The sequence below is a fragment of the Tauraco erythrolophus genome, chromosome 9 (genome assembly GCF_009769465.1).
Source record: "Tauraco erythrolophus isolate bTauEry1 chromosome 9, bTauEry1.pri, whole genome shotgun sequence".
NCBI classification, from domain to species: domain Eukaryota; kingdom Metazoa; phylum Chordata; class Aves; order Musophagiformes; family Musophagidae; genus Tauraco; species Tauraco erythrolophus.
In genome coordinates this window covers 15,756,557-15,768,726 of record NC_141473.1, presented here as the reverse complement: position 1 = coordinate 15,768,726, position 12,170 = coordinate 15,756,557, and the positions used below count along the sequence as shown (strand labels likewise).

Genomic DNA, 12,170 nt, shown 5'->3' with positions numbered 1-12,170 from the left:
CAAAAGGGATGGGTCAGGCGTATTAAAAGCAGCTTTTTCCTAAGGTCAGTTCACCGGAGTTCATCCACCTGCTGTAGAAGTGCACTGGTTATGCAGTGCAGAAGGTGTGTATTGTGGAGAACATGGTAACACGCAAAACTAAGTGGGGAAATTAGCAGTTAAAAACTTCTAACCCAGTAATCGTGTGCTATGTTAAACCATTGGTATTTCTTCACAAAAATCATAACGCGTTGCCTATAGTCGTCTTTGTTTTCTTGAAGCCTATTTCATGAAGTTATGGCAGAAATGGCAATGTGACTTGCCTATGTCAAACACATCTCAGCCTGGGAGGCGGGTTTGGGCTCTGATATTGTGCCAGGAACTTTTCCTTTAAGGAGCGTGAAGCGGGAATGGGCTCTCTTGCCTCCCTTGTTCCAGACAGGTCACGTAGGTAACGTGCTGCTGCCAGCCAGATGGCTGTGGAGAGCAGCTACCGCAGAAGCAACCGGGTGCGCTTGTATAACCATCGCTGAGTGAGCACTTGCCTTTTTCTGGGACCAGGATCGGCTTTTCAAACCTCTTCAGTCATGTTTTTCTTGAACCGACTCCAGCTGAAGCAGAGCAAATGGCTGGCTGGTGGAGGTCTCTTCTGATGGGAGCGGAGCCAGCTTCCAACCAAGAACGCGGTGTGAGCTCATCGTTTAGCAGAGTTTGTTTCAATTCAGCTGCTCCCCCCTCCACCCTTGCGGCATGGACCAGGCTGCTGCCCTGTTTCCTTTGAACAGCCAGCCCAGCCCTCTGCTCCCTGCTACAGATTTTTGAAGCAGGATCTTGTCTTCTGTGTTCAAGGGCTCCCCTACCGCAGTCCCCAGTGCCAGATCACGCTGTTCTTGTCCTCGCCCACACTTAAAGGGATAGAGAAGAGTGGATCCCTCCTGTTGTGTCCCTGTCTCTGTCCCCTCTGATACCCCTCTTTGTCCTTAACCTTCTGCCTGTCCTGGTTGTTGGTGCTGCAGGTTTTCCCCCCGGTGTCTGGAAGGCTGGGATGGTGCCCATGAGAAGGGTGATAGGTGAATAATGGGCACCAAGTGCCATTTTTTTTGGTGTGGCGTTTCCACAGCTGGCCGTGGGGTTGGTAAATGTGTTGTCCTGCTGAACTGGCTTTGGCTGAAGGCCCAGGAGGGGCAGGAGACTCCCTCCAGTTAAAGGATGAGGTGGTGTCTTTCATCTCCAGCGTGATGTTTGGGCTCTTCAGCATCCTCACAATTGAAGACCCTCTCCACTCTTCCCCCTACTGCCCAGAAATATCTTCTGATGGAAGAGGCCGGTTACCAGGAAAAGTTATTAGGATCCCGCTGGAGTAATAAACCTTCTGCTTTTATTGCAAGGAAATAAAATACTATAAATACGGCATTTCCCCCTTCCCGCACAGCTGCTTCACACAGCGGGGCTGCACAGCCCTTCCAGAAAGGTCCCCTGGACCCTGCCGCTGGGGTCCCCCTGCGCAGGGTGCGGGAATGGTTTGGTTTTGCCATCCCCAGCGCAGGGGCGGAGTCCCGCCCCGCGTCCCGCCCCGCTCCGCTCCCAGCGCCGCGCTGCAGCCTCATGGAGCCGCACGGACCCGGCAGCGTCCTCTTCGGTGAGCGGCCCTGGGGGGACGGGGAAGGGAGTGCGGGCACGGGGAGGCGGGGAGGGTAATAGACCGTGGGCAGGAGAGGCGCGAGGGGGGAGCAAAGAGAGGCGGGGGGGGTAATAGAGGCTCGTAGAGGGGGTAAGAGAGATGGCGGGCAGGAGAGACACGTGGGGGCAATAAATGGGCAGGAGAGAGACGGGGGGGGGGGAAGAGGAGAGACTCCGGGGAGTGACGGGGACAGCGCGGAGGCAAGACAGACATGTGGGTGAGGAATAGAGTGGGGGGCTTGGGGGGAAAAATTGGGGTGTAATGGGGACGCGCTGGGGGAGGGGGAACGACAAAAGAGAGACCTGGGAGCAAAAGAGACACGTGGGGACTGGGAGGGCAAGAGAGACACGTGGAGGGCATTCCCGAGCCCGGGGGGGCACTGGACTTGCTGGGGGGGGGGAGCGGGTCGGGACACACTGGGGAGACAGACACACGTGTGGCCAGCGCATGCGGTGAGGGCGACCAGCGAGGTCCTGGAGTTTGGGGAGCGGGGGCCAGGACGGAGGGACACGTGTATGGCCGGGCTCGGGAGGGAGCGGGCACGGCGGGGGGTTGTCCCTGGGGCGGTTTGAGGGGAGCTGCGTGGGATATTGGGGTTCTTGTGGGTGCGGGGGACCGGGAGCGGCTGGAAGTAATGGGGGGAGGTGGCAGCCCCCGCTCCGGCCGGCCGCTCCCGCTCCTCCGGTTGATCCGCCGCGCTCCCACGTCAGCGTTCCGCGGGGCGGCGGAGCCCCGTCCCTGCTGCCCGGGGGTTTCGGCTGGGGCCGCGCAGCACGTGGCCCTGCGCCGCTCACCAGCGAGCGCGCGCACGCGTGGCCGGGGCCGCGCCCGGCCCGAAGCGCCCCCGGCAGCGCGGCCCGGCCGGCGCTGCCGTCCGAAAGGGAAGCGGAGCGGCAGCCCCCCAGGCCTTTCGTGCGCCTGGATTTCGGTCCTGGCCCTGGTGAGCTGGATACACAAGCGCGGAGAGGAAGAGGTCCCGCCCTGGGCTCTTTGCTGAGGCTGGTTCCTCTCTCTGCGTTGCAAGCGCCGGGGCTGGCACGCGGGGCTCAGGTCTGTGTTTTTCCTGTCTGCTCCACGTCGGTGAATCGTCCTGCGAAAACCAAACACACCCCGGGCGCTCTGCCTGTCCTTCTTTCCCATGGTTGGCTGAATCCTGATCCTAAGAGCTGAGGACGTAATTTTGCACCTCCCTTGTTTTTGTAGCTGTTTGGAGAAGAATGTAATAAAAATCTGACTCGAGCCTGTCTCGAGGGACTCCACCTCCCTGCAACCTGGCACAGAGTCCTCCCCTCGTGTTGTTCCTCATCACTGGGGTCTCACGCTCCATGTCTTTGCCTCCAGACTCTTCCTGGGGCAAATGTTTCTCTCATGCTGGGGAGATCAGAGCTGACTGTCTGTCCAGGGCAGCGTGCCCTGGCTGTGCTGCTCTCTAGAGGGGATGAGCCTTGTCCTGCCTGTGCTCGAGGGCCGTGAGTGCCCCTGGGCACTGTGTCACACGGCAGCTCAGTTTGGGAATACCAGGTTTTGTCCCTGTGTGGTGCTGAGCCAGAAGCAAAGTTCCCGGGAACACTTTATCTTGGAGCTCAGGGTGCTCTGGCCTGAGACTGCTCCTGAGAATGAGAAAATAAAGTGTTTTAGGGATGCAGTGTGCGTGCCTGGACAGGGCTCACCCTGGGAACCCTTTGCTTGTAGTGCTTGGGGCCATGTAACGGCTGCTGCAGCTTTCCTGATCTCCTCTTTCCAGGCTGCGAGCTGTCTGCCAGCACCAAATCCTATACGTTTCAGGTGGACAAGGAAGATGACTCCGACCACATTTTGGCCCTGTCTGTGGTAAGAGAAATGAGAATTAACTGTGCTTGTCCTCTCCCATGGTGGCCCACAGCCTCACCCCTCCTCCCCAGGCTCGTTCCCCCTTCCCTGGCCAGGCTGGACCAGAGGACTCCCTTGGTCAAGGTCTTAGCACTGGCTACTCTCAGAGCAGTGGGCTGTTGCATTTATGGAGGTGCTTGAGCAAAGGCAGTGGTGTTAGGAGGCTGCTCATCAGATGAATACTCCAGACGTGGAGTGAAGGAAAGTAATTTTTCCTTCTCTTTGACCTTGCTGGAGCCTCCCACTAGAACATGGCCCCCCTCACTAGCTGGATTTCTGGCTTGTTGATCTCCAAGTCCAGATAGATGCAGGGATTCCTTCCTGGTTCTCCCTGGGAGTCACTTTCTATCCTGGGAGCGCAGGACCTGCCAGCATGGGTCAGGTCAGCAGAAAATGCAGCTCAGGTGCCATCTCTAGAAGTGGTTGCAGTAACAGCTGTCTCAGCTGGGAAAGGCACAGAACCCCTCCAGAGGTGGTTAGGGGGCAATTGCTGCAGGGGGTGCTCCGTGCTCTCCCTGTTTTGTGGAGCAGCATCCTCACACCTTGCACAGCAGCTGGACTGATGGCATTGCTGTGGGTCACTTGTCCCACAGAAAGCCCTGGCTGTCCCTACTGTGTCCTCCAGGAGAGCAGTAGCTCACAATCTCCACACCCACCCAGGTCTGCCTCACGGACGGTGCCAAGGACGAGTGCAACGTGGTGGAGGTCGTCGGGCGAAACCACGAGAACCAGGAGATCGCTGTGCCTGTGGCAAATCTGAAGTTGTCATGCCAGCCCTTGGTAAGAGGTTGTTTTGAAGACTCAGGTGGGGATAGCTGCAGGGAACTGGACATCTCTGGGTGTTTGTGGACCTTCTCCCTAGGATCCTGACCATGAGCTCATCTCCAGCTTGGGAGGAAGGCACTGGGAAGCCTGGCTACAGATGCCCTCAGACAGACATGTTTAACTGGGCCACATGCCGTGCTGGGGACTGCAGGACATTCTGCTTTTAGCTGCTGCCCTTAACTCAGCTCCATCTCTGTCTCTTTGCAGCTAAGTCTGGACAACTTCAAGCTGCAGCCTCCAGTGACCTTCCGCCTGGCAGCGGGCTCTGGCCCAGTGCACCTCGCAGGCTGGCACCAAGTCGGTAAGGACTTGTGGGTGGGGAAAGGTTTGGGAGAAGTGAGGGGTGTGGAGGGGGGCTCCCTCCAGCACAAACACCGGCTGGGGAGCCTCTGGGAGATGCGCTTGGTGCTGCCCAGTGCATGTGCCTGGTGCTTCCATTGTGCTGGTTCCCCAGGGGCCATGTGTGTACAGGGATTCCTTCCCTGCCGTAAAGCCTTGCATGGGAAAAGGGGTTTGGATGACCCACGCTGTCCATTTTCCCCATGGCTGGCTGTCAACATTCCCCTCTGAGACCTCCCTCCAGCTGGGATACAGCCCATTGCCCACAGGCTGCTGTTAAAAGTGCTCCAGTGCTCCTTGGGCTGCTCTGCTTTTGGGGCGTCTTGGGGGCCAGTTGCATTTGCAAAGACGTATGTCGGTGGGTAACAGAGTTATTTGTGTGTCCCAGTGCACAGGGAAGATGCTTCCTTTGAGGAGGATGATGACTTGTCAGAGGAGGAGGAGGAGCTTGCTCCTATCATGCCAGCCAAGAAGTAGAGGAGGAAACAGTAACTTACCTCCAGGCAAGGTGAGGGGCCAGGCAGCCTCGGAGGAAGGGTCCGGTGGCTGTGATGCCAGTGGAGCAAGCGTGGGTGGAACCTGCCCTGCTGCAGGAGGCTGTTGGTCTCAGTCTGGTTCTTCCTCCAGGTACTCGTTTGGACTTCTCTCCCTGGACGGCTTTTACCTCAGACTCGGACACCTCTTGACAGGACCTCAATGTTTGCTGCTTTGTTTGTTTTTGGTTTTGTGGTTTTTTTTCTTGTAACTTTTTGGGGAGCCGGGGCTGCTCCCAGCACTGGGGTGTCTCCTTTCCCACAGACCTGGGAGGTTGATCCCAAAACTGGATGGATGCTGCTGGTATATCCTCTCTCCCCCATCACTGTGTTGGGAGTTGGGGATGGAGGAGACGATCCTTGCCCTGTGCCTTTTTTCTGTCCTGAACCTCTGCTCTGTGCACCCCCTCTCCCTAGCTCTGAAACACCCAGTCCTGACCCCTTCCCCAGCAGATGGATGTAAAGCCAGTGGTCAGACAGTTTCACTGATTCTAGTGTTTTTTCTTTTCTTTACTCACAATTTCATGATTTTTTATACACTTGGAAGTGTGAAACTGAGACCCAGGCTGTGTCCTCAGCTGCAGTTATGGTGGGGTGGGAGCTCACAGTCTATTTATGAATTGGGGGAGGTTCTGGATCAATCTGCTTTGTAAAGAACTGGTTTTACACTCTAAATAAAGGTCTCTCAGGCATCAGGTCTGGAGGGAGTCACTGCTGGCTAGCAGCTTCCTCCCATGTGCACTGTAGTGGGAGACGCTCTTCCACGTCCAGCTCCTGACACTTGCTTCCCTTGGCAATGGTGTGGAGCTCCCAGGAGGGGCCATGGGGCTCCTCTCCCTTGTGGGCTCTGACTGTTTGTGTTCCATCAGCCACCTCAGCACTGCATCCAGGCTGCCGAGGGAAGGGGCAGAGTTGCAGGCAGCATTACAGGGCAGGGAGCAGCTCCACGTGTGATCTCAAAGGTAACTCAGCTGTTATCAGCGCTCTCCTGGTTTGGGCCACATTGGTCCTGATGCTGTCACAGCAAGGTCCTGGCTTGTGTCCTGCCCTCAGCCCAGTAGCATCCTGTGGAGGCGTGAAACACCAGCACTTGCAGCGTGTGGGGCAGGTTTGAGCTCTGACCTTTGCTGGGGAGTTGTGTTCCCCCACACAACTCCCATACCTGGAGAGGGTTTGATTGTTTCTGCACTTTGGCACTTCTTGCCCCTGGGGGTCTGGTCCTGTCCTTAAATGTTTGTCTGGTGGCTTTTCTGCGTCTGATCTTGCATCCCTGGCCCATGGTTCAATGCCTGCCCCAGCCCTTCTTGTTTGTGACACTGTCTGCTGTCCCTGAAAAGCATCATGTACTGTTCTGCCCTGTTGGTGTCCTGAGACTGAGTTCCTCAGTTGTATGGACTCCGGTACCAAATCCTCCAGGGCAGATGCTTGGCTCAGGCTCCATCCCAAGTTGTGAGTGGGGCTGGTTCTCCTCTGGGTCCTGTGCTGCTCCCCTCTGTATCCCACATCCCTGCTGTTTCCTTCTGGCCCCAAACAGCCCTTGACTAGGGTGGAAGGGAGGCTTTGATGCCCCTTGCAGCAAAAAGGACTGCTGGCATCCCTGGGGACCGTGCCTGCCCGGGAGGCACCGAAGGACCGAGCAGAGCCGGCCGGGACTGATGCATCCCGCGGCTGGTGCGCGGCGGCGCGGGAGGAGGATGCTAGGGGGCTGGGAGGCAGCGGGGATACCCCAGTACCTGCTGGGGACGCGGGGGCGGGCGGGCACCGCTAGGGGGCGGGCGGGCAGCGCGATGGCCCCGCTCCCGCCTGGGGGACCGGCGCCCCGCCAGCCCCTGGACTCGCCCGGCCCTGCCCGGCCCGCCGGGGGCTTGCACCAGGGCACGGCCACGCTCTCCGGGTCTGGGCAGCCCCTGGGACGCAAAGGGCATCCGGCACTCGGCTCCTGCTCCAGGTCCTTGGGTCTGGCCCTGCGGGGTGCCAGCTGCGAGAAGTCGCGTCCCCAGGGAAGTATCATTCCTCCTGCCATTCCAGGGCAGTAAGGTACCCGGGGCTGGGGGTCTGTGCCCGTGCCCACGAGCACTGTGAGATCCTGCAGCACATCTCATTGGCCTGGGGAAGTTTGCGGGAAGCAGGGCGATTCAGCTGCCTTGCTGAGTGAAGAGATGCAGCAGCATCCTCACCGGGAGCTGGATGTGCGCTTGAGAAGCGCTGGCGGGGCACAGCGCGCCAGTGCCCTGTGCTGATGGTGCAGGAGGGGGGTTCTGGGTGGTGAATGGAGCCGTGGCTGTGCCCGTGCCAGGACGGTGCCCAGACCCTGCTAGGGCTGGCACACACAAGACCTTGTAGATCTCCATGGCTGTGTGCACGTGGAAGGGATCAGGGCTAGTGTATCTGCCTGTCTTTGGTCCTGCTTGCTCTCCACAGAGGAGCAGCTTGGCTTGGGGGAGATATGAGCCAGTCAATCATTTAAAAATGATGCTTCCAAGATAGTCCTGGAAGCGTGGGCTGGAGGATAGCAGCTGCTTTGGAGCCAGTAGAGGAGTGATGAGGGGAGGGAGTGGGCACAGCTTGGCCGTGGCAGGGTGGTACAGCTGCTTGACGTGAGGTGGAAGAGGCAGTGCTGGCTGATGAGAAAGAGCATTTGGCCTTTTAAAGGGTGGAAGGAGGCAGTTTCAGGGTGCAGGCTTCCTTAGGGGTGTTCAGGTAGCTGGGACAACGGGCTGTGGCAGGAGGGACAGTCCTGCCAGAGGGCAAAGGTAGCACAATGGGGGACATGGTGCTGGTGACAGGAGGCTTGAGGAGACCAAGCTTGTTCCCCGCTCTACAGGACCAGCCCACCTCAAGCAAGGCCTTGCCTCAAGTGCTGCCTGGTCCCCAGCAGTGCTGCAGGGTGATGCTAGGGGCGAGGGAACACGCCAAGCCCAGAGGGGGAAATGGAGGGGCTGGGGATTGTTGGCACTGCCAGGCCCCTAAGAGTGACTTGGGAGGTTTGCTCCCCCCTCCCCAGCAATGTCACAGCCTTGATGTGCTCAGCCCGGGGAGATAAATGCTGAAATGGCGGGCAGCTGGGAGGGGGGATGCGCTCACACACAGCGCTTAATGGGGAAGGATGGGATTACAGGGGTCACGCTAGGTGAGCACCTTCCTTCACAGAGCTGATGGTATCAAAGCAGGTGCCCCCGGCTGCAAATACCTTGGGCAAACAAACAGGGCTGTCTAAGAGCAGGTGAGCTCGGGCATGGCCAGGCGGGGGGCGGGAGGCTCTCTGTGCATGGGGAGTGAAACATGGGTCTCCCGATGTGGGGGCTGCCTTGTTTCGCATAGAGTGGGGGGAAAAATGAAGGCATCGTGTGTCTACGTACATATGTGGGCTCCCCATACTGGAGATAAACATAGGGATGCGGAGCCCGTCACTCTCCCATGGGGTGGTGGAAGTGCCGGTAGCCAGAGTGCCAAACGATGCCCCAACCCAGGTGATGGCTCTGGGGTTACCCTGGAAGGTGGTTAGCTCTGAGCATCCCTCCCCTCTGCTGCATTTTGGGGCTCTGCATGCTGATATTGCTGGGGATGGATCCCTCCTCGCTCTGGCAGCACTGGGCAACTCTGACCCTGGCTGAGTCATTCAGCAGAGAAATGTGGCCATAGCACAGCTCGATGAGGTCACTGTGCACGAGCACCATGGCCATGCACCCACACTGCCACGCTCTCCATGGCCTTCCCGAACTGGCCTGCTGTCCTTGGCAAGGGGCTCAGGCCACAGCCCGAGTGCAGCCCTGCTGGGCTGGAGCTTGGCTGCCTGCCTCCAGCCAGGTGACTAGGCCAGGCCAGTGGCTCCCAGCGGATGCTCTAGTTTCAGAGGTCAGGTTTGAGTTGCTTTTTCAAGGATGGAGGAGCAGGATGGGGAGCTGCTCCACTGAGCGTGGCCAGGCAGTGGTTTTCCTTGGGATGCCCCAGCCAGTCCTGCCCCACCGGTTTTCTTGCTGGGTTTCAAACCTCCATGACCGAGAACTCGGTCCCAGGGAGGCCGAGAGGCACAGCTGTAACCGTGCTGTAGGTGGGGCTGGTCCCCTGCTCCATGAGCTCCCTGCGGCTGGTTCCCACGCTGAACTGGGGTAATATTGCTCGTCTCTAAGGCTGGGCTGCCTAGGCTACGGAGGAAGCCAGTAGGACACCCCTGGAGATGCAGCATGCCCTGTTATCCCAGGGTGCAGCGGCTCTGCCGTGGGAAATGTGGCACCTTGGTGGCAGCAGTAGCCAGGAAAAGGGCCAGCAGAGCCACCCCCAGCCAGGACCACTCTGGTGGTGGGTGTGATGAGTGTCCCGTTCTCTGCAGTGTTAGCTGACTTTGCTACCCCTGTTCTGTCCTGCCGGGCAGTAGGCACAGGTACCTCTGCTATTGCCTCAGGGAATGACTGGCACCCTAAATCACGGCACTGGCCCTGGCCGAGCTGATCTGGGGACACACTGCAGCCAACAGAGGAAACAGCAGGATCTGTAAGGGCCAGGCTGATGGTAATTCCCATCCTCTTCCTGTTAACACGCCTTGTAGAGGGGAAAATGCCGCTGGTGCACTGTGTGGGAACAGCCCTGTCTGCTGGAGAAGCTGAAACTCAGGTCTGGGGTCATCTCCTGCGCACTGGTGTTCAGTCATGTGCCGAGTCCTCCCCAGCATGCCACAAACTGGCTGTGAGCCTGGATGTGTGGGTGTTCACCCCACTGACTGTTCTATGGGAGGAGAAGAGGTTACTCCAGCTCTCAGCTCTGCAGTGAATGCCAGTGGCTGATTTACCACCATTGCTCTGGGCTGCACATCCCAGCACAGGAGGCTGCTCACAGCCAAGCTCTGCTCCGGGCATCCGCAGGCTGCAATAGCTGCCCAGTGTGTCTGCTTGCAGTGGGAACGCATGTCCCTGGCTCCCCAGTGCTGCCCAGAAGGTACAAGAGAGGGTTGTTTCCACAAAGGTGCTGCTGTGACAGCCATGGCTCTATGGTCTGCAGCAGGGGCACAACAGAAGGTGCTGGGGGAGCATGGAGTGATGCTGGAGCAGTGATTGTGCCACGAGTTGGGTTTCAACTCACAAGCACATAAAATAGGTGCTAAAAGTGAACGTAGTTGGGCCGTGGTAGAGAGCCCTAAGCACAACAGCCTGGGCAAGGCTTTGTTGCAGCTGTCCTGCAGCGTCCCCAGTGCAGCCCACCTCGCATTGAGGCGGCGTTAGCAGCTCTGCGCTCAACTCGACAGCCGCGGCCAAGATACCCAGAGGTCGCAGGTGTCCTGGCCTTTGACCCCTCCGAGGTGCGAATCTAATCGCTGTGGGTTAGGCTGTCCCTGACACTGGCAGGACCATCACTGCTTGCCGCGTATCCCTGCCAGGGCTGGTGGCAGCTGGGGAGACTGGGTGGCTGGGCTGTACCCCGAGGGAATTTAGGATCTGCTGGAGTGATCCTCCCAGGGAGGCACCTCGATGCAAGGAGTGCAGGGACCTTGCAGTCCCCTATTCCCAGCCCCAGCGGTGGCAGAGCCCTAGACTGGATGAGTGGGATTTGACCTCCGCAGTGTCCTTGCTAGTGATGGCTCTGAACAGGGGCTGTGGGACACCCTGTACCCTCTCCTTGCCTCTAGCCCCTGCTTCGCCGATGGACTCTCAGGGCAGTGGAGCAGTGGAGACCTCCAGGCTGCAGCACACAAGGTTTTTGGGGCTGGATAGGAGGGCTGTTGCTGATGGGCAGAGCAGAGGATGAAGAGAGCACAGGAGACAGAAATCTTGTCTGTGGCAGGTCTTCCCTTCTTGACCTCCGGGTGCTTGGCTCACGGGGGAAGGCAGCGGAGTCTAGTGGTGGCACTGGGCACTCTGAAGATGGGATTTTGGCTTCTGGGGAAAAAATGGGAGCAGAGTTATGGGAAAGCTCTCAAACCCCATCTGAATTTCCTGGGTGCTTGCTCCTGTGCCTGGGCTGGCTCCCTGCAGCCCTGTCCCATCCCTGCACACCCTGGAGATGGTGTCTGCATCATGATGAGAGCTTGGGCATCTCGTGCATGCCATGGACGGTGTGAAGTCCCCTACCACAGCCGGTGCCTGGGAGAAACCAGTTACAGACTGTCTCCAGGTTCTGGCTGTGGTTTTGCCTAGGGCCACAAGCCCTCCACCTTCCCAAAACACAGGGGTGTGCAGAGTGGCACAGATACCAGACATGGCCCTGGGCAGAGGAGCTGGAGAGGGGCAAGGTTCCTGTGCGCCAGCCCAGTGTCAGTATGGAGCTGGGGCTGTAGAAAAGACAGGAGCCAGAGGGATGGGCTAGCATGGGGGTTTGGGGCAGGTTTGTGAGGCTGGCCAGCAAGCTGAGGGGCTGCGGCCAACCCAGGGGAGCAGCAGGTGCCATGGAGACTGTGCCCACCTCACTGCTTCTTTGGGTTTCACGCTCGCTGGCCCTGCTGCCTCCCCTCATCCCCCTAGCTCTTGCCAGACCATGTGGGGTGCCCGGGGGCTGGCTCCCCAGGGCCAGGGTCAGGATGAGCTGCAGCTCTGCTGGGCTGGGATGTCAAAGGGGCCATAACCCTGGTGTTTTGCAAACTCCTGGGGTCAGCAGTTCAGCTGCCACTGACACAGGGGCCCGGAGACACACACGGGCATTTTGGGTGGATGCTGTAAGCAAACAAATGAAGGTAGAGTTACAGCCGACGGACAGACACCCCCCCCTCAACGGCCACTGCTGTTAGTTTTAGGCTTAACCGGCCTGCAGCCTGGGCACAGGAGTCCTCTTCCTAAGAGGACCCAAACCAAAGCCAAATCATCCAATCCAGCTATATGGGAGCTGAGGCTGGACCTGGGCAGCAAAGGGCCGGTGTTTTGTGTCACTGTCTCAGCTCCTCGTGGCCTCGAAGGAGCCTCTGAGGCTGTCCCACAGAGAGGACAGTGACCCCCGGCATTGAGTGACGGCTCTTACCT

At 58.7% G+C, this 12,170-nt stretch overlaps 1 protein-coding gene across 1 annotated transcript; it reads left to right on the top strand.

Annotated features, from left to right (window-relative positions):
- Positions 1-1,584: 1,584 nt before the first annotated feature.
- Positions 1,585-5,170, top strand: NPM3 (nucleophosmin/nucleoplasmin 3). The gene is made up of 5 exons (XM_086616883.1): positions 1,585-1,618; positions 3,405-3,490; positions 4,190-4,309; positions 4,562-4,655; positions 5,082-5,170. The coding sequence occupies exons 1-5, from the start codon at positions 1,585-1,587 to the stop codon at positions 5,168-5,170; spliced, it is 423 nt and encodes a 140-aa protein (XP_086473009.1).
- Positions 5,171-12,170: the final 7,000 nt, after the last annotated feature.